The 22,467-nt window shown below is 62.7% G+C and overlaps 3 protein-coding genes across 4 annotated transcripts in view; 1 reads left to right on the top strand and 2 right to left on the bottom strand.

Annotated features, from left to right (window-relative positions):
- HSPG2 (heparan sulfate proteoglycan 2) overlaps nucleotides 1-1,809 on the bottom strand; it is a 48,011-nt gene extending 46,202 nt beyond the window's left edge. Inside the window, 1 exon segment of the mRNA XM_059487421.1 lies at nucleotides 1,687-1,809. Within this exon segment, the coding sequence (XP_059343404.1) occupies nucleotides 1,687-1,752 (66 nt within the window). The 5' untranslated portion in view covers nucleotides 1,753-1,809.
- A 12,199-nt stretch (nucleotides 1,810-14,008) lies between these two features.
- Nucleotides 14,009-18,150, top strand: TMEM269 (transmembrane protein 269). Its single transcript, XM_059487613.1, has 6 exons — nucleotides 14,009-14,078; nucleotides 15,304-15,451; nucleotides 16,436-16,533; nucleotides 16,624-16,767; nucleotides 17,727-17,927; nucleotides 18,006-18,150. The coding sequence occupies exons 1-6, from the start codon at nucleotides 14,054-14,056 to the stop codon at nucleotides 18,113-18,115; spliced, it is 726 nt and encodes a 241-aa protein (XP_059343596.1). The 5' UTR covers nucleotides 14,009-14,053; the 3' UTR covers nucleotides 18,116-18,150.
- Nucleotides 18,151-19,598: 1,448 nt separating this feature from the next.
- Nucleotides 19,599-20,778, bottom strand: SVBP (small vasohibin binding protein). 2 transcript variants are annotated; one of them, XM_059487601.1, is made up of 3 exons: nucleotides 20,680-20,778; nucleotides 19,869-19,990; nucleotides 19,599-19,787 (listed from the first exon to the last, which is right to left on the bottom strand). In XM_059487601.1, exons 2-3 carry the CDS (start codon nucleotides 19,986-19,988, stop codon nucleotides 19,701-19,703), a joined length of 207 nt encoding a protein of 68 aa, XP_059343584.1. In that variant the 5' UTR covers nucleotides 19,989-19,990; nucleotides 20,680-20,778; the 3' UTR covers nucleotides 19,599-19,700. The 2 variants fall into 2 exon arrangements, with proteins under 2 accessions (XP_059343584.1, XP_059343585.1); XM_059487602.1 differs by having other exon boundaries at nucleotides 19,869-20,049; nucleotides 20,680-20,750.
- Between the last annotated feature and the right edge of the window lie 1,689 nt (nucleotides 20,779-22,467).

The following is a 22,467-nucleotide window of genomic DNA, read 5'->3' as shown; positions in this document are numbered from 1 at the left end:
GGGGTGGGGACAGGGGGGCTGGACCGCCACGGGGGGGTTTGTGGGGTGATGGGAACCATCCCCACTCCGGGGTCATGGGGGACCCCAATTCCCTGAAGGAATGGGGGGTGACAGAGCCCCCCCCCCCCAGACTGGGGCCCTCACACGGGGGTCACGGGGACCCCAGTACCATAGGGATATGGGGTGGGTGACCCCATGCACCCCCGGTCCATGGGGGACCTCACGCCCCATAGAGGACAGGCAGGGGGACCCCAAATCCCCCATTCCCAGATGGGGCAGGGCATGGGGAGAGGGACCCCCCGATACTTTGGAGGGACACTGCAATTCCCAGGGGGGGCCCTGGGGTCTCCACGGGACTCTGGTACAGGGGGGGACCCCCAGTCCCTTGGGGAGGGGGGCAGGAGGCCAGGGACCCCCTGGTACAGGAGGGACCCCCCAATCCCTTCAGGAACAGGGACCCCCACATCTCCTTGGTGTCCTGGGGGACCCCAATTCCGGGATCACAAGGATCCTCAAGTCCTTCGAGAGACACAAACTCTGTGAGGGACCCCAACTCCCAGAGGGATCCCCAACTCCCAGAGGGGTTCCTAACTCCTCTAGGGGACCCCAACTCCTGCAGGGGACCCCAACTCCTGCAGGAGACCTCAGCTCCGAGGTACCCAAATCCTTTAGGGGATTCCAAAATCCTGTGGGGACCCCAACTCCTTTAAGGGCCCCAAATACTTCAAGGCACCCCAAAACCACAGGGGGCTCACAACTGCTCCATGGAACTCCCACTCCGGGGACCCCAACTCCTGTAGGGGACGGGAATTCCAGCTCCCAGAACCCCGACTCATTTGGGGATCCCAGTTCCGTGTGAGGAGACCCCAACTCCTGCAAGGGCCCCCAGATCCTTTCAGAGCCCCCAAATCCGCGGGTGGAGACCCCGGCTCCCTTCAGGCACCCCAAATCCTTTAGATCTCCCCAACTCCTTGGCGGGACCCCAACTCCTATAAGGGCCCCAAATACTTCAAGGCACCCCAAAACCACAGGGGGCTCACAACTGCTCCATAGAAGTCCCGCTCCGGGGACCCCAACTCCTGTAGGGGACCCCGACTCCTGTAGGGGACCCCAACTCCTATAGGAATTCCAGCTTTCGGGACCCCGACTCCTTTGGGGATCCCAGCTCCGTATGGGGACATTCCAGCTCCTGCAAGGGCCCTCAGCTCCTTTCAGAACCCCCAAATCCGCGGGTGGAGACCCCGGCTCCTTTCAGGCACCCCAAATCCGTCAGAGCTCCCCAACTCCTTGGCGGGACCCCAACCTCCAACTCCTTTGGGGATCTTAGCTCCGTGTGAGGAGACCCCAACTCCTGCAAGGGCCCCCAGCTCCTTTCCGAGCCCCCAAATCCGCGGGTGGAGACCCCGGCTCCTTTCAGGCACCCCAAATCCGTCAGATCTCCCCAACTCCTTGGCGGGACCCTGTTGAGGACCCCAACCCCCAACTCCTTTGGGGATCCCAGCTCCGTAGGGGGAGACCCCAACTCCTTTCAGAGCCCCCAAATCCGCGGGTAGAGCCCCCGGCTCCTTTCACACCCCCCAAATCCTTCAGATCTCCCCAACTCCTCGGCGGGACCCCAACTCCCAGCTCCTTCCCGGGACCCCCCAGCGCGGTTCGGGGTCCCCGGGCGCCCCCAGCCGCACTCACCGGCCCGAGGCTCCCCAGCAGCAGCAGCAGGAGGGTCCGCAGCGCCGCCGGGCCCCGCCGCCCCATCGCCGCACGGCCCCGCCGAGCTCGCCCCGCTCGCTCCGCTCCGCTCCGGCCGCGCCGCCGCCCCGGGGCCGCCCCGCCCCCCCCCGGTACCCCCCCGGCCCGCGGGGCGGGGCCGCGCAGCGCGCGCCCGAGGGGGACACCGGGGGGGGGGGGGGGGAAGGGGACACGGCGGGACACGGCTGGGGGATGGCACCGGGACACGGGGACACCGGGACACGGCTGGGGATGGCACCGGGACACGGGGACACCGGGACACGGCTGGGGATGGCACCGGGACACGGGGACACATCCGGGAACGGGCACGGGGACACGGGGACACGGCTGGGGGATGGCACCGGGACACGGGGACACATCCGGGAACGGGCACGGGGACACGGGGACACGGCTGGGGGATGGCACCGGGACACGGGGACACATCCGGGAACGGGCACGGGGACACGGGGACACGGCTGGGGGGAAGGCACCGGGACACGGGGACACCGGGAACTTGTACCGGAACACGGCGGGACACGGCTGGGAATGGCACCGGGACATGGGGACACGGGGACACGGCTGGGGATGGCACCGGGACATGGGGACACATCCGGGGAAATGGCACCGGGACACCCCTGGGAATTTGTACCGGGACACCGGGACACGGCTGGGGAATGGCACTGGGACACCGGGACACATCCGGGAACGGGCACGGGGACACGGGGACACGGCTGGGGAATGACACCGGGACACCCCCGGGAACTCCTACAGGGACACGGGGACACTCCCGGGAACTTGTACAGGGACACGGCGGGACACGACTGGGGAATGGCTCCGGGACACCGGGACACGGCTGGGGAATGGCACTGGGACATGGGGACACCGGGACACGGCTGGGGATGGCACCGGGACACCGGGACACTCCCGGGAACTCCTACAGGGACATGGGGACACTCCCGGGAACTGGCACTGGGACACGGGGACACCCTTGAGAACTGCCACTGGGACAGGGGGACACCTCTGGGAAGTGGCACCAGGACAGGGGGACACCCCCAGGAACTTGTACAGGGACACGGGGACACTCCCGAGAACTGGCACTGGGACACAGGGACACCCCTGAGAAGTGGCACTGGGACACGGACACGTGGGACACCCCCAGGAACCGGCACAGGGACGCGGGGACACCTCTGGGAACTTGTACCAGGAACTGGCACAGGGACACCCCCGAGAACTTGTACCGGGGCACTGGGACACCCCTGGGAACTGGCACTGGGACACGGGGACACTGGGTCACAGCTGGGAAATGGCACTGGGACACTCCCGAGAACTGGCACCGGGACACCGCGACACGGCTGGGAACGGGCACGGGGACATGGGGACACCCCGGGAACTTGTACTGGGACACCCCCGGGAACGGGCACCGGGACAACCCTGGGAAGTGGCACTGGGACACCCCGGGAACTTGTGCGGGGACATGGGGACACCTCCGGAAACTGGCACTGTAACGTTGGGACAGCCCCGAGTGATTGTACCGGGACATATTCGGCGACTGGCACTGGGACAAGGGGACACCACTGGGAAATGGGGACACCCCTGGGAACTGGCACTGGGACAAGGGGACACCACTGGGAAATGGGGACACCCCTGGGAACTGGCACTGGGACAAGGGGACACCACTGGGAAATGGCACCGGGACACCGGGACACTCCCGGGAACTGGCACTGGGACACACGGACACCGCTGGGAACTTGTACAGGGACAGGGGGACACCCCCAGGAGCTTGTACAGGGACACGGGGACACCCTCAGGAACATCTGCAGGGACACGGGAGGCACGGGGAACACGGAGGGGCACAGGGACACCAGGGGACAACTCTGGGGTCTCGCAGAGTTTGAGGACTGTGACACGGGGACACCCCGGGAACATTTACACGGAGGGACACGGGGAGAAACTCTGAGAATTTATGTTGGGGTGTGTGGGGACGTGGGGTGACACCCCTGGGAACGCTTGCAGGGACACCAGGGGGACGGGGGGACACATGGGGACACCCCTGGGAACGTGCACTGGGTGTAGGGGACAGCCCTGGAGACTTTTGCAGGGACATGGCGGGGACACAGGGGACAATTCTGAGAGCTTAAACTGGGACCCGGCTGTGTGGGGACATCCCTGGGGACTTCCAGGAGGGCACGAGGGTGCGTGGGGACATGGGGGACATGGGGGTACAGGGGTGGTCACCTGTGGAAACCTCTGCTGGGACACACGGGTGCCTGGGGACACCGTGGGACGCTCCTGGGAACTTCTCCTGGACGTGGAGGCGCATGGGGACACTGTGGGGCAGCTGTGGGAACTGGCACAGGGACACGTGGGGACACCGTGGGGACACTCCCGGGAGATTTATGGGGACACAAGTGTGGGGAGAGAATGGGGAGGCACCCCTGGGAACTTTTATGGGGACAAGGGGTGTGTGGGGACACCCCTGGGGACTTTTTCAGGGTCGTGGGGTGCAGGACATCATGGAGCACCTGTGGGGACATCTATGGGGACACAGGGGTGTGTGGGGACATGGGGGCCACCTCTGGGCAGCTGCAGGGTGACACGGGGGTGTCACTGTGGAGCACCTGCAGGAACTGTTATGGGGACATGAGGGGACATGGGGGTCACCCCTGGGAACTTTTACAAGGACGTGGGAGCGCATGGGGACGCGTTGGGATACCCTGGGAACTTCAACAGGGACACAGGTGTCACCTCTGGGGACTTGTACAGGGTCATGGGAGCACTGCAGGGGACATGGAGAACTCCTGTGGGAACTTCCATGAGGGTTCTGGTGTGCATGGGGACACCTTGGGACACCCCTGGGAATTTTAATAGGGACACAGGTGTCACCTCTGGGAACTTTAACAGGGTCATGGAAATGCTTGGGGACACCTTGGGACACCCCTGGGAACATTTACAAGGATATAGGGGTGCAGGGGACACCTTGGGACACCCCTGGGAACTTTAACAGGGACACAGGGGCCACCTCTGGGGATTTCTACTGGGTCATGGGAGCACCTGGGGACACCCCTGGGGACTTTACAAGGACATGGAGTGCGTGGGGACCTTGGGAACTTTAACAGGGACACAGGTGTCACCTCTGGGGACTTGTACAGGGTCATGGGAGCGTGTGGGGACACTGCAGGGACACCCCTGGGAACATTCACAAGGACATGAGAGCCCTTGGGGACACCTTGGGACACCCCTGGGAACTTTAACAGGGCCACAGGTGTCACCTCTGGGGGCTCGTACAGGGTCATGGGAGCGTGTGGGGACACTGCAGGGACACGGAGAACTCCTGTGGGAACTTCCACAAGGGTTCTGGGGTGCGTGGGGACCCCCCCCGGGTGTGTGAGGGAGTTTGGGGGCAATGGGGGGACATGGGGGGCTCTGGGAGCAATGGGGCCATGGGGGGCTGTGGGGGCACCAGGGAATTATAGGGGCTGTGAGGGGGCATGGGGGGATCTATGGGGGCACCAGGGTGTGGAGAGGGCACTATGGGGGCACAGGGGGGTACAGGGGCTATGGGGGTACCAGGGGCTCAGGGCCATGGGGACACTGAGCTTTATAGGGTCTATAGGGCACACCAGGGACATAAAGTGATTTAGGGGGGCTATAGGGGTGCAGGGGGAGTCATTGGGGCACAGGACAGCACGGGGGGTACATGGGGAACACAAGAAGCATGGCAGATATTGGGGGGCACAGGGGTTTAAAGGGTTTAGGGGGTGATTGTGAGGGCTGTGGGTTCTGGGAGGGGGCCAGGGGGGTCAGGGCACAGGGCATGTGGGGGGCACAGGGACCATGGGCTGTGGGAGGGGGGGTACATGGGGGCCATGGGGGGTTTATGGGAACATGGGGGGCACGGGGCTGGTTGGAGGGGGCTGTGGGGGCAGCAGAGGTGACGGGGGGGCCGTGGGGGCACAGGGGTAGATGGAAATGCTATGGGGTGTGGGAGGAGGGACGTATGGGGCCGTACAGTCCATGGGGGCCATGTGGGCACTGTGGAGGGCACCTGGGATGGCTGTGGGGGCCCTGGGGGTGCAGGAGGGGAGGGTGTGAGGGGCACTGAGCCCATGAAGGGTACGGGAGCCATATGGGCACACCAGGGGTGCAGGGAATGGGGGGGACAGGGGTGGTTGTGGGGCCCAGGGGGTGGGGAGCGCTGGAGGCCACCAGGGGCACAGGGGGTGGTTGTGGTGACTCTGGGGGTACAGGGGGGTCCTGGCGGCTCAGGGAGGCACAGAGGGCACTGTGGGGCACACAGAGAGCTGTGGGGACTGTGGGGGGTCACTGGGGCTAAGGGGGGCACTGGGGGAGCGCTCAGAGGGGCTGTGAGGGCATGGGGTGGGCATGGGGCACTCTGGGGGCACACAGGGGGCACGGGGGCAGCGGCAGCAGCAGGGACAGGGGGGTTCGGGACCTGCAGGGTCCCCGCTGGCCGGGTGCCAGTGCCACGTCCCCCCAAGGCCCAGGTTAATGTTTAACCCCTCCGGGACCCAGCTGGGCACCGGGTGCCCGTTCCCAGCGGTGCCCTTGGGTGCCCGCGGGGATTTAAGGCGGGCGGGCGCCCCGGGACAGCCACACCGGAGCCATGGCTGCCCTGCTGAGCCTTGTCCTGCTGCTGGTGGCCGGCGGTGAGGTGTCCCCTGAGCCCCCCCGTGTCCCCAGGCTCGGCTGGCTGGGGGATGCCGGGGGGTGACGGTGCCGCCGTGTCCCCGTGTCCCGCAGGTGCCCGCGCCGCCGTGCTGCCCGAGTCCCGCGTGGTCAACGGGCAGGATGCGGAGCCCTACAGCTGGCCCTGGCAGGTGAGGGACGGACAGGGGGACAGGGGACAGAGGGACAGACAGGGGGACAAAGGGAGAGACAGGGGGACAGGGGAGAGGGGGACAGACAGGGGGACAGAGGGAGAGACAGGGGGACAGGGGAGAGGGGGACAGCGGGACAGACAGGGGGACAGGGGACAGACAGGGGGACGGGGAGACGGGGGGATAGAAGGACAGCGGGACAGAGGGACAGGGGGACAGAGAGGGGGACAGGGGACAGGAGGCAGACAGGGGGAGAGCGGGACAGACGGGGGACAGGGGACAGCGGGACGGGGGGACAGAGGGACAGGGGCACGGGGGGGACAGGGGGACAGACAGGGGAACAGACAGGGGGACAGGGAGACGGGGGAATGGGAGGACAGAGGGACAGCGGGACAGGGGGACAGACAGGGGGACAGCGGGACGGGGGGACAGGGGGACAGCGGGACAGGGGGGACAGGGGGACAGCGGGACAGCGGGACAGGGGGGACGGGGGGACAGGGGGACCCGTGTGGGTCGGTGGCACCCAGCCGTGTCTCTGCCCCCCCAGATCTCGCTGCAGTACGAGCGGGACGGGACCTTCCGCCACACCTGCGGGGGCACCCTGATCGCGGCCAACTGGGTGATGACGGCCGCGCACTGCATCTCGTGAGGGCACCGGGCACCGGGATGGGCATCGGGCACCCAGGCACCGAGCACCGGGATGGGGGCTGCGGGATGGGGCACCGGGACCGGGCACGGGGAATGGAGCTGCGGGATGGGCGCACAGGGATGGGGGCTGCGGGATGGGGGCACCGGGATGGGGATGGGGGCTGCGGGATGGGGGCACCGGGATGGGGGCTGCGGGATGGGGATGGGGATGGGGGCACCGGGATGGGGGCACCGGGATGGGGATGGGAGATGGGGATGGGGCTGCGGGATGGGGATGGGGGCACCGGGATGGGGGCACCGGGATGGAGATGGGGGTTGAGGGATGGGGATGGGGGCTGAGGGATGGGAGCTGCGGGATGGGGGCACCGGGGCGAGGGCACCGGGATGGGGGCACCGAGACGGGGCTTTGGCCTTTGGCATGGGGGCTGTGAGATGGAGCTGCAAGGATGGGGCACAGGGATGGAGGCACCGGGAGTGGGGCTGCGGGATGGGGGCTGTGAGATGGGGCTGCAGGGAGGGAGGAGCGCAGAGAGCTGCATGGAAGAGGCGCGGGGTGCAGAGTTGGGTGTTGGGGGTGTGTTGGATAGGGGGGTGAGTGTGGGGTGCGGGGATGGTGCAGGAAGGGCGCAGGGAAGGGTGCAGGTTGGAGAGGTGGGTGTAGTGGGAGTCTGGGCTGAAGGGAGTGCAGAAGGGCTGCGGGAGGAGCGCAGGGCGCAGGGATGGGAGCAGGAGGGGATGTGGGGTGCACGGAGGGGTGCATGGAGAGGCCTCATGGGGGTACAGGGGGCTTCTGGGTACGGGAGGGGTGCAGGGAGGGAGTCCTGAGCGCAAGACGGGAGTTCTGGGAGTAGGGAGGGCATTCCCGGCGCAGGGAGGAGCTGCCACATGCGTTGAGTGCAGGGATGGGGTGAGAAATGTAAAGTGGATGCAGAGATGGGTGCAGTGCAGGATGGGGGCAGGGAGGGGGCTCGGAGGGCAGGGAAGCGAGTTTGGGTGCGGGGTGGGTGCGCGGGGAGGTGCAGGGCTGGGGTTTGGGTGCAGGGCTGGGGTTTGGGCGCAGGGCTGGGGTTTGGTGCAGGAATAGGCTCAGGGTGCCGAGGAGATGGGGTTCAGGTGCAGTGAGGTGAGTTTGGGTGCAGATTTGGCGCATGGAGGGGATTTAGGGTGCAGGGCAGAGCGTGTGGGTGCGTGAAAGGCTCCCGGGTGCCGAGGGAGCGCCGCACGCCCTGACTCCCCCTTTCCCCGCAGTAAATCCCGCACGTACCAGGTGGTGCTGGGCGAGTACGACATGAGCACCGGCGAGGGCTCCGAGCAGCGCATCCCCGTCAACTCCGACGACATCTTCGTGCACCCCAAGTGGCTCAGCTTCTGCGCGGCCTGCGGGTGAGCGGGGTCCCTGCGGAGGGGGCTGGGGACGCCGTGCCACCCCCGGCCGCCCCTCTGACCTCTGTCCCCCCGCAGCAATGACATCGCCCTGATGAAGCTGCAGCGCCCGGCCGTGCTCTCGGCGCAGGTGCAGGTGGGGCGGCTGCCGCCCGCCGGCTCCGTGCTGCCCAACGGGTACCCGTGCGTGCTCAGCGGCTGGGGACTGCTCACCAGTGCGTACGGACAGACAGGCAGACAGACAGACAGACAGCCGGGACGGAGGGCAGGGGGCGGGGAGGAGGGACGGACAGAGGGATAGGTGGGGAAATGGATGGGAAGGTGGAGGGAGGGATGGAGGATGGATGGATGGATGGATGGATGGATGGATGGATGGATGGATGGATGGATGGATGGATGATGGATGGGATGGGGAGATGGAGGGAGGGGTGGTTGGGGAGATGGTTGAAGGGATGGTGGGATGGGGAGGGAAGGGAGGGTTGGGTGGAGGGATGGAGAACAGATGGGGAAATGGATGGGAAGGTGGAGGGAGGGAGGGAGGGATGGATGGATGGATGGATGGATGGATGGATGGATGGATGGATGGATGGATGGATGAATAATGGATGGATGGATGGATGGATGGATGGATGGATGGATGGATGGATGGATGATGGATGGACAATGGATGGATGGATGGATGATGGATGGATGGATGATGGATGGATGGATGGATGGATGGATGATGGATGGACAATGGATGGATGGATGATGGATGGATAATGGATGGATGGATGATGGATGGATGATGGATGGATGGATGGATGGATGGATGGATGGATGGATGGATGGATAATGGATGGATGGATGGATGGATGGATGAATAATGGATGGATGGATGGATGGATGGATGGATGGATGGATGGATGGATGAATAATGGATGGATGGATGGATGGATGGATGGATGGATGGATGAATAATGGATGGATGGATGGATGGATAATGGATGGATGGATGGATGATGGAAGGATGGATGGATGGATGGATGGATGGATGGATGGATGGATGATGGATGGATGGATGGATGGATGGATGGATGATGGATGGATGGATGGATGGATGGATGATGATGGATGGATGGATGGATGGATGATGGATGGATCCATGGATCCATGGATGATGGATGGACAGACGGATGGCCATGTGCACACCCCGATGCTCTGATCCCACAGCTGGGGGGTCTACTCTGCCGGACCGGCTGCAGCAGGCCGAGCTGCCTGTGGTGGATTATGAGCACTGCACCCAGCCCGACTGGTGGGGCGCCCTGGCCATCCGCAAGACCATGATCTGCGCCGGCGGCGCCGAGAAATCTGGATGCAACGTGGGTACCGCTCCGGGGGCAGGGGGCACATCCCAGACCCACTGTGGTGCTGACCCTGCCTCACCCCACCCCTCAGGGCGACTCCGGGGGACCCCTGAACTGCCAGGCTGAGGATGGCACCTGGGAGGTGCACGGCATCGCCAGCTTCGTGTCTGCCCTGGGCTGCAACGCTGCCAAGAAACCCACGGTGTTCACTCGCGTGTCCGCCTTCGAGGACTGGATTGCTGAGGTGGGCGCAGGGAAGGGGATCCTGGGCTGCCAGGGGGCAAGGGTGCCAGAGAATGGGATGCCAGGGAACTTGGGTACCATGGGGCTGGGGAATTGGGATGCCAGTACCATGTTGCTGGGTTTTGGGGTGCCAGGGAATTGAGGTGCCAGGGCAATGGGGTACCAGGGTAGCAGGGCACCAGGGGGCAAAGGAGCCAGGCTGCTGGTCTGCCATGGTGCTAGGGTATTGGTGTACCAATTGCTGGGGTGCTCTGATGCTGGGGTACCAGAGGATGGGACTGCCAGGGTGCCAGGTGTCAGTGCCACAGTGCCAGGGTAAGAGTGCTCTGGGGTGCTGGAGTGCCAGGGTACCAGGCTGCTGGGTGCCAGGGCAGTGGGGTGCCAGAGTGCCAGGGCACAGATGTGCCACAGCACTGGGGTGCTTGGGAGTCATGGAGCTGAGGAAAAAGGGCTCTGAACTGCTGGCATGCCAGGGCACCATGGCACCAGGTCTCGGGGGTGCCAGGACAAAGGTTTGCCAGAGCTCTGGGGTGATGGGGTACCAGGGCTCTGGGTTTTGGGGTGCCAAGGAATTGGGTGTCAGGGCAATGGGGTACCAGGGCTGTGGGTTCTGGGGAGCCGTGGTGCTGGGGTGTGAGGTGCTGGGCACTGGTGTGCCAGGCTGCTGGGGTGCTGGGATGCCATGGTGCTGAGGTGATGGGCTGCTGGCATTTTGGGTTATTAGAGTGTTGGGGTGTCAGGGTGTTGGGGCGCTGTCCTCCTGTCTTAGAAGCTTCTCCCTTCCAGACCATGAACAACAACTGAGCATGGCAGCGTCCTTGTCATCAACTCCCCCTGGCCTGGCATCGGGCAAATAAAGCAATAAACACCAACAGCTGGCACCAGTGTGTCCTTGTGGTCCTTGCGCTGGGCAGGGGTCTGGGGGCAGCAGGGGCTGCACCATTGCCAGCAGACAGTGCTGGGAGCACCCCAATGTCATGGGCATGGACACCCAAAGACACCCCATTCTCCCAGGGATGGGCACCCAGGACACTCCTGTGCCACAGGGATGGGCACCAAGAGACACCCCAGTGCCACAGAGATGGGCACCCAGAGATACTCAGACACCATGGGGACAGACCCTGAGAAGTGCCCAGACACCCACAGGTGCCCAGATGCCGTGGAGATGGCACCCTCAGACACCCAGATCCCACAGGGATGGGCACCCGGGTGCCACTCAAGTGACACAGCACCAAGCACCCCGAAGTGCCCAGTGTCATGGGCATGGACACCCAGAGACCCCATTCTCACAGGGATGGGCACCCAGAGACACTCAGGCACCATGGGGACAGCCACCCTACAGGTGCCCAGATGCTGTGGAGATGGCACTCCCAGACACTCAGATCCCACAGGGATAGATACCCAGGTGCCACAGCACCCCAAAGTGCCCTGTGCCATGGGCATGGACACCCAGAGACACCCCAGTGCCACAGAGATGGGCCCCCAGAGATACTCGGACACCATGGGGACAGACCCTGAGAAGTGCCCAGACACCCACAGGTGCCCAGATGCCGTGGAGATGGCACCCTCAGACACCCAGATCCCACAGGGATGGGTACCCGGGTGCCACAGGGGTGGCACTCAGGTGACACAGCACCCCAAAGTGCCCTGTGCCATGGGCACCTGCTGCCATGGGCACCCCAACACACACCGGCGCGGTGGCTCTGTGTGCCCTGAGGACACCCGCATGTCCCCTATGGGGCACCCAGTGCCATCCCGTGCCCCCCCGAGGCAGTGGCACAGCCCCCTCGGGGTGCCCCAGGGCCCGGTGCCCATGGCCGTGGCCCTCCTGGCCCGGCCGTCTCCTCGCAACGGCCGGCACCGGCGCGTGACCGGGAACAAAGAGCCCTTTCACGGTGTCCCCGCTGCCACCGGCACCCTGGGACCCCCCAACGGGGCACCCCGGGGCCATCCCCCCCACCCCGGGGCTCTGCAGCACCCCCGATTCCCGCTGCGGTCTGGGTGGAAAATTCCAGCTGCAGGGCTGTATAAGTTTTATGGGCTCCTTGTCACCGTGTCCTCGGGGACCTTTGCTCCCCCGCTGGTGGCCCTGGCGGTGTCGCCCGCCCCGCAGCCCCCTCGCTATCGCCGGCCCTTTGCTCGGGGCCAGGGGGAGGCTCGGCTCCCCCAGCTCGTGACACCCTTGCACAAGTTGGGGTCACCTGGCACAGGCCCAGGGTGGCGGGAAAGGGGACCCAGGGCAGGGGGTGAGGGTGGGGGGCACCGGCTGTACCCCCGTGCCACTGGTGGGAATTGGGGTGGGGTGGCACGGGGTGGTGGCACCTTTTGGGTGCAGTCATGCTGTGGTGGCAGTGGGCGCAGGGACAGGTGTGTGGCAGTGCCAGGGGGCTGCTGTGGGGCTGTGGGACTGGTGTGGGGTTTGGGACTGGTGTGGGACTGATGTGGGGCTGCGGGACTGGTGTGGGGTTTGGGACTGGTGTGGGGCTGCGGGACTGGTGTGGGACTGGTGTGGGTGTTGTGGGACTGGTGTGGGTGTTTGGGACTGGTGTGGGACTGATGTGGGGCTGTGGGACTGGTGTGGGTGTCCTGGCACTGGTGTGTGTGACATGGGACTGGTGTGGGTGTCCTGGCACTGGTGTGGGTGTTGTGGGACTGTTGTGGGTGTTTGGGACTGGTGTGGGGCTGTGAGGCTGCCATGGGCGCTACAAGCAGGACACAAATACAGGTGGTGAACACTTGGCAGAGGTTTTGTGAGTATGGCATGGGTGCTGTGAGTGTGGCAGGGGTGCTGTGAACCTGGCATGGGTGCTGTGAGTGTGGCAGGGGTGCTGTGAGCCTGCCAGGGTGCTGTTAGCAGGATATGGGTGCTGTGAGCCTGGCAGGGGTGCTGTGATTGTGGAGTGGGTGCTGTGAGTGTGGGGTGGGTGCTGTGGGCATGGGATGGGCAGTACAAAGCATGGTGTGAGCACTGTGAGCCTGGCAAGGGTGCTGTGAGTATGGGTGCTGTGAGCCTGGCATGGGTGCTGTGGGCAGGATATGGGTGCTGTGAGCCTGGCAGGGTGTTGTGGGCAGGATATGGGTGCTGTGAGCCTGGCATGGGTGCTGTGAGCAGGATATGGGTGCTGTGAGCCTGGCACGGATGGTGCAATCCTGGGATGGGCCCTGAGAGCCTGGCATGTGCTCCATGAGTGTGGGATGGGTGCTGGAGTGCGGGATGGGTGCCATGAGCTGGGTGTGGGTGGCGTGAGCCTGCCCAAGGGGCTGCAAAGCTGGCAGAGGTGCCGTGAGCATGGCACGGGGGGTCCACACCTGCAGAAGGCGAGGAGTGAGCCTGGAATGGGCGCTGTGAGAGGTGTCAGCAGAGTGACAAGGGTGCTGTGAGCCTGGCACAGGTGTTATCAGCGAGACGCCCGAGCTGCGAGTGTGACACAGGTGCTATCAGCGCCCCATGGGTGCTGCCAGCCCGGTCCTGCCGTTGTGGGTGCTGCGAGCCTGGCACGGGCGCTGCGAGCCTGGCACGGGCGCCGCAGGCTTGGCACAAGCGCTGCGAGCCTGGCACCGGTGCTGCGAGCCTGGCGTGGGCACCGGGAGGCTGGCAGGGGCGCTGGGAGGCTGGCAGGGGCACGGCGAGCCTGGCATGGCCCCCCGGCCCCCCGGGGCAGCTCCTCCCTCGCCGGTGGTGCCAAGCGGCTGCGAACCCCCCGTGTCCGTGTCCGTGGCCTCTGGCCGGACCCACCCCCGCCGGGTGACTCAGCCCGAGAGGCTTTTCCTTATATAACGCGGCACCGCGCGGAGCCCCACGGAGCGGCCCCTGCCTCAGTTTCCCCGGGCCGGGGCGTCACTGTCGCCGCTGCCGCAGCCGCCGCCGCCATGTGGATGGTGTCACCGCCGGTCGGTAAGTGTCACCTGGATGCCGCTCGGCCCTTTGGCGAGGTGTCCCCCATCCCTAAAAATCATCATTTGGCAGGGGTTAGGAGAAAAATTAGGGTTATAGGGGCAGAAAATTGTAAAATACATGCATAGCCCCCCCAAAAATAGGTTAACTTCGAATTTGTGGTGGCTGAACCCCTTTTCCTTGCGCCTCCTAACGCACCTGGGAAGAACCAAAATCACCTTGTTTCCCCCACCTAAAGTAGTGATAAAAGCAGCGGGAGCGGCGCAGGGTTAAGGAATTCCCTCCCATCCCAGCACGGAGATTTTGGGGTGACAAACGCCAGGATCGGGCGAGCTGGGGGGCCCCGGCCGTGCCCGGCTTTGTGACGCTCGCAGGTGCCTGGAGCCGGCGCTGCCGCAGCTCCGGAACATTCCCGGCTCCTCGGCAATGGGAAAGGGACTGCAAATCCCTAAAATTCCACTTTCCAGCATCCCCAAACTCACCCCGAATGGAGGGACAAAGGCGGGGAGCGCGGCCCCAAAGATCCGCGGCGGCCGTGCGGGAATCCGGGGGGATTTTCCCGGCTCAGCCCGGGCTCAGCCCCGCTCCGGGCGCGGTGTCCAAAGGTCGCTCCCGGCTCGGAGCCGCCGACCCCCGGCACCTCCTGGGCTCCTCTGCCGCGGCTTTTCCGGGCTTTTCCCACCTGGGGAGCTGTTTCTGGTGGCGTTCCGGCGATGGAGCGGCTCTGGGGGGGCTCTGAGGGCGCTCGGGGGGGTTTGTCTTGCTCTGACGTGCTGTTTTCTTTCAGATGAAGGATCTGCCTGGCTTTGGGACACGGCAAAGGCGGGGGGCAAAGGACAGGACCCTTAAATTCTTTCCCTAAAGCTTAGCCCGATAGGTATATAAGATCCATAGAGCTTAAACCGGGGTTGGCTTTTAGTCTAAGCTTGGGTTTGGCTTAATTTTGTCTTTATTTTATTATATTTTTACGGTTCTTTTATTCGTTTCTTTGCTTTTTTTTTTTTTTTTTTTTTTTTGTTGGCCTCTTTTATTCCATTTTTTTGGCCGCCGGTGGGGAGCTCAGCAGCAGAGCTTGCACGAATCAATCCCCTGCTGCTTTCCTAAAGAGATTTTGGGGGATTTTGGTTTGAGGAGGGGGAACCCCTGCACCGACCCTGCTATGTTTTGTTTTTTTTGGGGGGGCTGCAGCCCCTCCGTGGTTTGGAACACGCTGGGGGGTTTGTAGGTATTTTCCAGTCCACCAAGAAGCTGGTGCTGAGCGAGCAGGCGGGACGGGGCCGGGCGCTGGAATTCCTGCGGAAAAACGCGGCCAACGGCATCTCCGTGGCCAACCTGCTGGCGGGGCTCTCCTCCATCCTCTGCAGCGTCAACAGGTGGGGAAAAACTGGGAAAAACGGGGGGAAAATCGGGGCTGGGGAATGGGGGTCACACTGGATGCGCTCCCCTTGTGGCCAAGCGGGTGGGCAGGGTCCTCTCCTGACTCCACAGTTTCAATAGGTGGGGAAAAAATGGGATAAAAAATGGGAAATGTGGTGAAAAAGATGCACAGAAATGGGGGTCAGCTTGGTTTTTCTGCAAAAGGGGGAAATGAGAGGGCAAAGATGGTAGAATAGTGTGGCTTGTCCTGGTTTGCTGGAAAAAGGGGGAAAGGGGAGAGGAAATATGGAAATGGGGTGAAAATCGGGTAGAAAAGTGCAGTTTGCTATGGTTTGCTGGAAAAAGGGGGAGGAAAGATGGAAATAGGGTGAAAATTGGGTAGAAAAGTGAAAGCCAGTCTGGTTTTGCTGGAAAAACAAGGGAATGGGGGAAAAGGGGATGCAAAGTGGGGGACACTGTGGTTTGGCTCTCTCCTCACCTTTGGCCTCTGCAGCATCAAAGGATGAGGGGGGAAAATGGAGGAAATGGGCTGAAAAGGGGTGAAAAAGAGGGTTGAGAAGTGGGGATTACCCCAGTTTTTCTGGGAAATGGGGGAAATGTGATGAAAAAGGAGGAAATATGGTGAAAAAGGTGTAAATGTGGTGAAAAAGAGGTGGGAAGTGGGGGTCACCCTGGATCTGCTCCCTCTATGGCCAACCTTGGAGGTCAGGTTCTCCTCCATCCAAAATAAGAGGGCAGGGCAGAAAAGGGGAAAAGAAGAAAATGCAGGTTGAAAAGTGGGGATCACCCTGCTTCTGCTGGAAAAAAAAGGGCAAATAGGGCAAAGATAGGATGAAAAGCGGAAATCACCCCAGTTTTGCTCTCTCTGTGGCCAACCTGCTGGCTGGGCTTACCTCCACCCTGTACGATGGGGCAAACAAGGGGGAAATGGGGTGAAAAAGAGGGGAGCAGGGTCTGAGAAGTGGGGTGTCCCCCCTTAGGCAATACCAGTACTCCTGCTGGCTGCTGCTCCTGGGTTTCCTGCTGGATCTGGCCGATGGGGCCGTGGCCCGGCAGCTCGACGCCTGCTCTGCACTGGGTGAGTGCATCCCCCCGGGGCCAGGGCTGACCCCATGGGCGTCCCCTGTGCCCGGTGCCCACCTGGCACTGCCCCTCGCTGCCCCCACAGGTGCCAAGCTGGATGATTTTGCTGATTTCACCACGTTCGGGCTGGGCACGGCGCTGCTGCTGCAGCCCCAGGGCGTGCTGGGCGGGCTGCTGAGCCTGGCCTATGTGCTGGCTGTGTTTGCCCGCCTCTGCTTCTTCTCCAGCGGTGAGTGAGCCCCTAAAAGGGGGGGGGGATTGGGCTGTGAGCCCCCACATTGTGCTCTGGTTTGTCTGAGTGCCACTGAGTCCCTCTGAGTGCCACTGAGGGGACCCCGGCCAGATCCGGGGGTACCAAAGGCAGGCAGGCTGAACCTGGGGGTACAGAAGGACAGAAGGACAGCCAGGCTGATCCCTGGGGGTACAGAAGGACAGAAGGACAACCAGGCTGATCCCTGGGGGTACAGAAGGACAGAAGGACAGCCAGGCTGATCCCTGGGGGTACAGAAGGACAGAAGGACAGCCAGGCTGAACCTGGGGGGTACAGAAGGACAGAAAGACAGCCAGGCTGATCCCTGGGGGTACAGAAGGACAGAAGGACAGCCAGGCTGATCCCTGGGAGTACCAAAGGCAGCCAGGCTGATCACCTGCAGCTCAAGAGATGCTGGAACATGAAGATGAAGGGGTTGACTCTCAGCAGGGGTTAATCCAAAGGAGCCCCTACACCTTAGGGGGCTCCTGCTGAGAGCCTTAGAGAGGTGCCAAAATTACATTTAAAGGGAGGTGGAAACCTAAAGAAATAACTTTTTGCTAGCCAATAAGAAATTTACTATAGATAACATTTTACTGACCAATAAGAAAAATTAAGGAATGGATACTGGGAAATGGATAATTAGAACAGCCTATGGAGAAACACTTGGGGGTTGACTCCTGGTCTCTGGATAATCACTCAACATCCTGGACTGAAAGTTCTGGATGGAGGGGATGGGATGCTGAGGGATTGATAGAGAGCCAGGGTGGGGATTTGGGGATGATCTCAGCAAAGGAAAGGGATTACACAGGTAAAAGGAAGGGGTACAATGCGGGGTAAACCATTTGGGAAAAATACGGGGATACAAAACCAAAACTATTACAGAGTATTACAAAGTATAAAAACTACAACAACACTGAAGTGCTGCCGCCCCCCAGGGATCCCCTTCACCTACCGAGGGCTGCCGTGCCCCTACGCCTCGGCGCTGCTGGCCAGCACCTTCCTGCTGACCGGGGGACACGTGGCCCTGCTGCGCGTGGCCGCCACCGCCATGACCCTGTTCATGGCCGACTGCGGCTGCTACCCCCACGACAGGGTGCTGGAGTCACAGCTCTGGAAGAAACTGGTTTATGCTGGAGGTAAGGACGGGGATGAGCTCTGGGGATGGGGGTGAAAGGGCAGGGAGAGCGGATGGCCAAGGATTGTCCTGCTCACAGGGGTGGCGGCCGTGCTGCTGGCGCCGACGGCGGTGGCTGCGGTTTATTGCCTGGCCTGGGCCACGTCCTACATCGTCTTCCCCTTCGCCCTCTGGAGCTGCAAGGCCTGAGCCCTCCCTAGAGCCTAGTAAAGCCTTCCTCATCCTCATCCTCGTCCTTGTTTCGGGTGCTGCTTCCTCCCTTCACTCTTCCTGCTGAATCCGAGTGGCTGCTAAGGTAAAGAAAGAGAGGCTGAGCTGCAGGGAAACCTCAAAATCCCAATCCTTTGTGGGGATTGATGGAAATTCCAAAATCCCTGTTCTTTGTGAGGATTGATGCGAAGCCCCAAAATCCCTGTCCCTTGTGGGGATCAAGGGAAGCCCCAAAACGCCAATCCTTTGTGGGGATTGAGGGAACTCCCAAAATCCCTGTCCTTGGTGAGGATCGAGGGAAAACCCAAAATCCCAATCCTCTGGGGAGATTGATGGAAGCCCCAAAATCCCTGTCCTTTATGGGGATCGAGGGAAAACCCAAAATCCCAATCCTTTGTGGGGATGGAGGAAAGCCCCAAAATCCCAGTCCTTTGGAAGATTGATGGAAGCCCCAAAATCCCTGTCCTTTGTGGGGATTGAGGGAAGCCCCAAAACCCCTGTCCTTTGTGGGGATCAAAGGAAGCCCCAAAATCTCTATCCTTTGTGGGGATTGAAGGAAGCCCCAAAATCCCTCTTCTTTGTGGGGATTGAGGGAACACCCAAAATGCCAATCCTTTGTGGGGATCAAGGGAAGCCCCAAAACCCCCACAAATTTTACACCTTTCCTTTGTGGGGATTGAGGGAAGCCCCAAAATCCCTGTATTTTGGAAGGATTGAGGGAAACCACATCCCCCCAACAGCAGAGAGCTCCAAATCCTTGGGAAATGGGAAATTTAGAGTTTGTCCTGACAAGAGACCCCCAAGCCCTTCTCTGCACAGGAACCTGAAGTTTAGGGATCCTTCACACTGTGGCCGAGTGGGAATTAATTACAAAGGGAGGTTCACACTCCAAAAACAAGGAGGGCCCTCCCTGGCTGGGAGGAGGAAGATGCTGATCAAACTTCCAGAGGGTTTCCAACACGGGATTCTCTGGGAGCAGTTTGGAATTCACCACTTAACCCGTGGCTGCAGGGAAACACCACATCCCAAACGTTGTTTATTTTCACCCTCTCAGTGCGACACAGCTGGGGCAGGGAAAGGGGGGCAGCAGGACTCGATCCAAAGTCTCTGCAGAGCCGGAGGCCGCCGGACAGCAGCGGCTGGAGCAGAGGGTGTGGGCGGAGGAAGGAAGCGAAGGTCAAACCTGGCGCTGCAAGAACGCTCGGGATCCCCGGGGAGGCTCTGCCGGCTGCAGCAGCTGCGGGATGCGGCTCCTGCTGGATCCCATTGGGATAAACCCCGGCTCCGGGAGGGCAGGACCCTTCCCTGCTGGATCCCCTCGGGATAACCCCCGGCTTTTGGAGGGCAGGACCCTTCCCTGAACCAGGGAATGGCGGGGTGGGGCCGTGCCTGGAGCCGGCACCCGGCACTGCAGCTGCTCTGGCCTCAGGCCATTCGCACCCGGAGCAAGCAGGAGCCGGGAGACAGAGAACCAGCAGAGATTTTATTGATACAAAAAGGGCGATTTGATAATAAATACCGGGGGATTAGAAAAGGGGGGGTAGGGCAGAGGCCGGGCTGGCTGTCATTCCCCGGATCCCTGCATCTGCTTGCAGAAGGAGTCGAACTGCTGCTGCTCCAGCTCCGTCATCACCCGGTTCAGGGCGTAGATCTGGGGTGGGGAAAGGGTTAGGATGGCAAAGGGGGCTCGGCCGCGGCTTGGGCCGGGTCCCTCCCCATTCCCCGCTCCCACCTCCGCCCGCTGCCGCTGCTTCAGCTCCTGCTGTGCCGACCTCTGCTTGGCCTTCTCCAGGCGAGCCGCTGGCTCCCGCGGCTTCGGCCGCTCCTTCCGCGCCCCCGCGCCCGGATCCATGGCTGCGGCCCGGGCTGGGGTCACCGGGGGTCCCGGAGCCACCCACAGGGACCCCCCGGCCCTGACACCCCCACACAGCCGAGGCTCTCATGGGGTGCCCCAATGGCATCCCCAAAGGGGACTCCCCACATCCACCCTGAGGGCCCGGGGTGACCCCAAATGCATCCTAAGCCTCACAGGAGAGACTCAACCCCACCCGGAGCCTCTCGGGTGCCTCACACCCACCCCACAGTTATGCTGAGCCCCACAGGGCCCCCCCAAGGCTTCTCCCCGTCACCCCCCATTCCCCTCAGCGGCCCCATCTCCTCACACCTCGCCCCACAACACCCAGAGCACCCCCAAGCTCACACACACCCCGATCCCAAAGCCCCTCTCCACCCTCACAGCCCCCTGCACCCCATCGCCCACCGAGACCACTGAAGGCCCCCAGGCCCCTCACAGCCCTCTCCATCTCCCCAGCCCCTCATAAATCACAACCCGCCCGAACCCCCCCACCCTCAGTGCCCACAGCCCCCCCAGTCCCGCAACCCCCAGCACCCAACAAGCTCCTTCCCAGGCCCACAGGGACGCCTCAGCCCCCGGACTCCCTCAGCCCCCTCCAAGGCCCCGGTGCCCCGTCGCTGCCGCAGCCGAGCCCCTCACGCCCCTCGCTCCCTCAGCCCCCGGTGCCCCCCCCCGCGTTCCCCGGTACCGGAGGGGCTGTGCCCGGGGCAAGATGGCAGGGCACCCCTTCCGCTTTTCGGTGCTCGATTGCCCACCCTGGGCGCACGCGCGGAGAGCACGGGCCGGGCCCCGCAGCGCCGCCTGGCGGGCGGGGAAGGGAACTGCTCCTAGTGTGCCCCACTGTCCTTTACTGGTGTGGGACACATCCCCAGCGCTCCTTTACTGGTGTGGGACACATCCCCAGCGCTCCTTTACTGGTGTGGGACACATCCCCAGCGCTCCTTTACTGGTGTGGGACACATCCCCACTGCTCCTTTACTGGTGTGGGACACATCCCCAGCGCTCCTTTACTGGTGTGGGACACATCCCCAGTGCTCCTTTACTGGTGTGGGACACATCCCCACTGCTCCTTTACTGGTGTGGGACACATCCCCAGCGCTCCTTTACTGGTGTGGGACACATCCCCAGCGCTCCTTTACTGGTGTGGGACACATCCCCAGCGCTCCTTTACTGGTGTGGGACACATCCCCACTGCTCCTTTACTGGTGTGGGACACATCCCCAGCGCTCCTTTACTGGTGTGGGACACATCCCCAGCGCTCCTTTACTGGTGTGGGACACATCCCCAGCGCTCCTTTACTGGTGTGGGACACATCCCCAGTGCTCCTTTAATGTTGTGTGCAACCCCCAGTGCCCTACTGTCCTTTACTGGTGTGTGACACCCCCTAAACATCCTCCCCAGTGCTCCTTTACTGGTGTGTGACACCCTCCCCAATGCTCCTTTTTACTGGTGTGTGACAGCCCCCCAGTGCCCCACTGTCCTTTACTGGTGTGTGACAGCCTCCCAGTGCTCCTTTACTAGTGTGTGACACTCCCTACACACATCCCAGTGCTCCTTTACTGGTGTGTGCCACCCCCTACACATCCCCCCCACTCCCTACACGTCACCCCCTACCCCGTGTTCCTATAAACAGCCCCCCCCTATACATCCCCATCCCTCCATATACAGCCCATCCCCTGCACAGCCACACATCTCCCCTATTACACCACAGTCCTGGCACAGCCCAGGCCCTAAAGATCAGCCCCTTCTATCACCCTACTGTACAGCCCACCCCGTTACCACCGCCCCACACAGCTCCCTCCACACACCACACCCCTACGGACCCACGTCCATATATGACAGCCCAGCCCCTACACATAACCCCAAACACCATATCCCTACAGAGACCCCCCAAAACATCACAGAGCACCCCCTGTACCACATCCAGGCACACAGCACCCCCTGTGTGCAGCCCACTGCCCACAGATCAGCCCCTCTGTACAGCCCACCCTGCACGGCCCAGCTCCCACACAGCCCCTGGACATTGCAGTACACAGAGAGCCCTGCCAGCGCTGGCACAGCCTGGCACAGCACAGCACGCATGGCATGGGATGGCACAGCAGGCCACGGCATGGCACAGCAGAGCACGGGGCTGTACATGTGGCACATGTGTCACAGGACATGTCCCACGGCATGGTGATCCCTGACACATGGGTGTGACACCCATGGCACCCCCATGATGGTGACAGACCCCTGCCATGGCACAGAGCCGGGCACAATGTCCCAGCACAGTGTGGCACCCCAGCACAGTGACACACCCCTGCCATGGCACTGTGCCACAGTGCCCCCAGCACAGTGTGGCACCCCCATGATGGTGACACACCCCTGCCATGGCACTGTGCCACAGTGCCCCCAGCATGGCACCCCCAGCATGGTGACACACCCCTGCCATGGCACTGTGCCACAATGCCCCCAGCATGGCACCCCCAGCATGGTG

Source organism: Ammospiza nelsoni, chromosome 22 (assembly GCF_027579445.1).
Source record: "Ammospiza nelsoni isolate bAmmNel1 chromosome 22, bAmmNel1.pri, whole genome shotgun sequence".
Taxonomy (NCBI): domain Eukaryota; kingdom Metazoa; phylum Chordata; class Aves; order Passeriformes; family Passerellidae; genus Ammospiza; species Ammospiza nelsoni.
This window is presented reverse-complemented; position numbering and strand designations above follow the sequence as displayed.

Coding starts and splice junctions, on each gene's coding strand:
- TMEM269 (XM_059487613.1), top strand. CDS start 14,054: ATGTGGATGGTGTCACCGCCGGTCG. Junction 14,079..15,303: donor GATGGTGTCACCGCCGGTCG/GTAAGTGTCACC, acceptor GGGGGTTTGTAG/GTATTTTCCAGTCCACCAAG. Junction 16,534..16,623: donor CGACGCCTGCTCTGCACTGG/GTGAGTGCATCC, acceptor CTGCCCCCACAG/GTGCCAAGCTGGATGATTTT.
- SVBP (XM_059487601.1), bottom strand. CDS start 19,988: ATGGATCCGGGCGCGGGGGCGCGGAAGGAGCGGCCGAAGCCGCGGGAG. Junction 19,788..19,868: donor AGCAGCGGCAGCGGGCGGAG/GTGGGAGCGGGG, acceptor TCCCCACCCCAG/ATCTACGCCCTGAACCGGGT.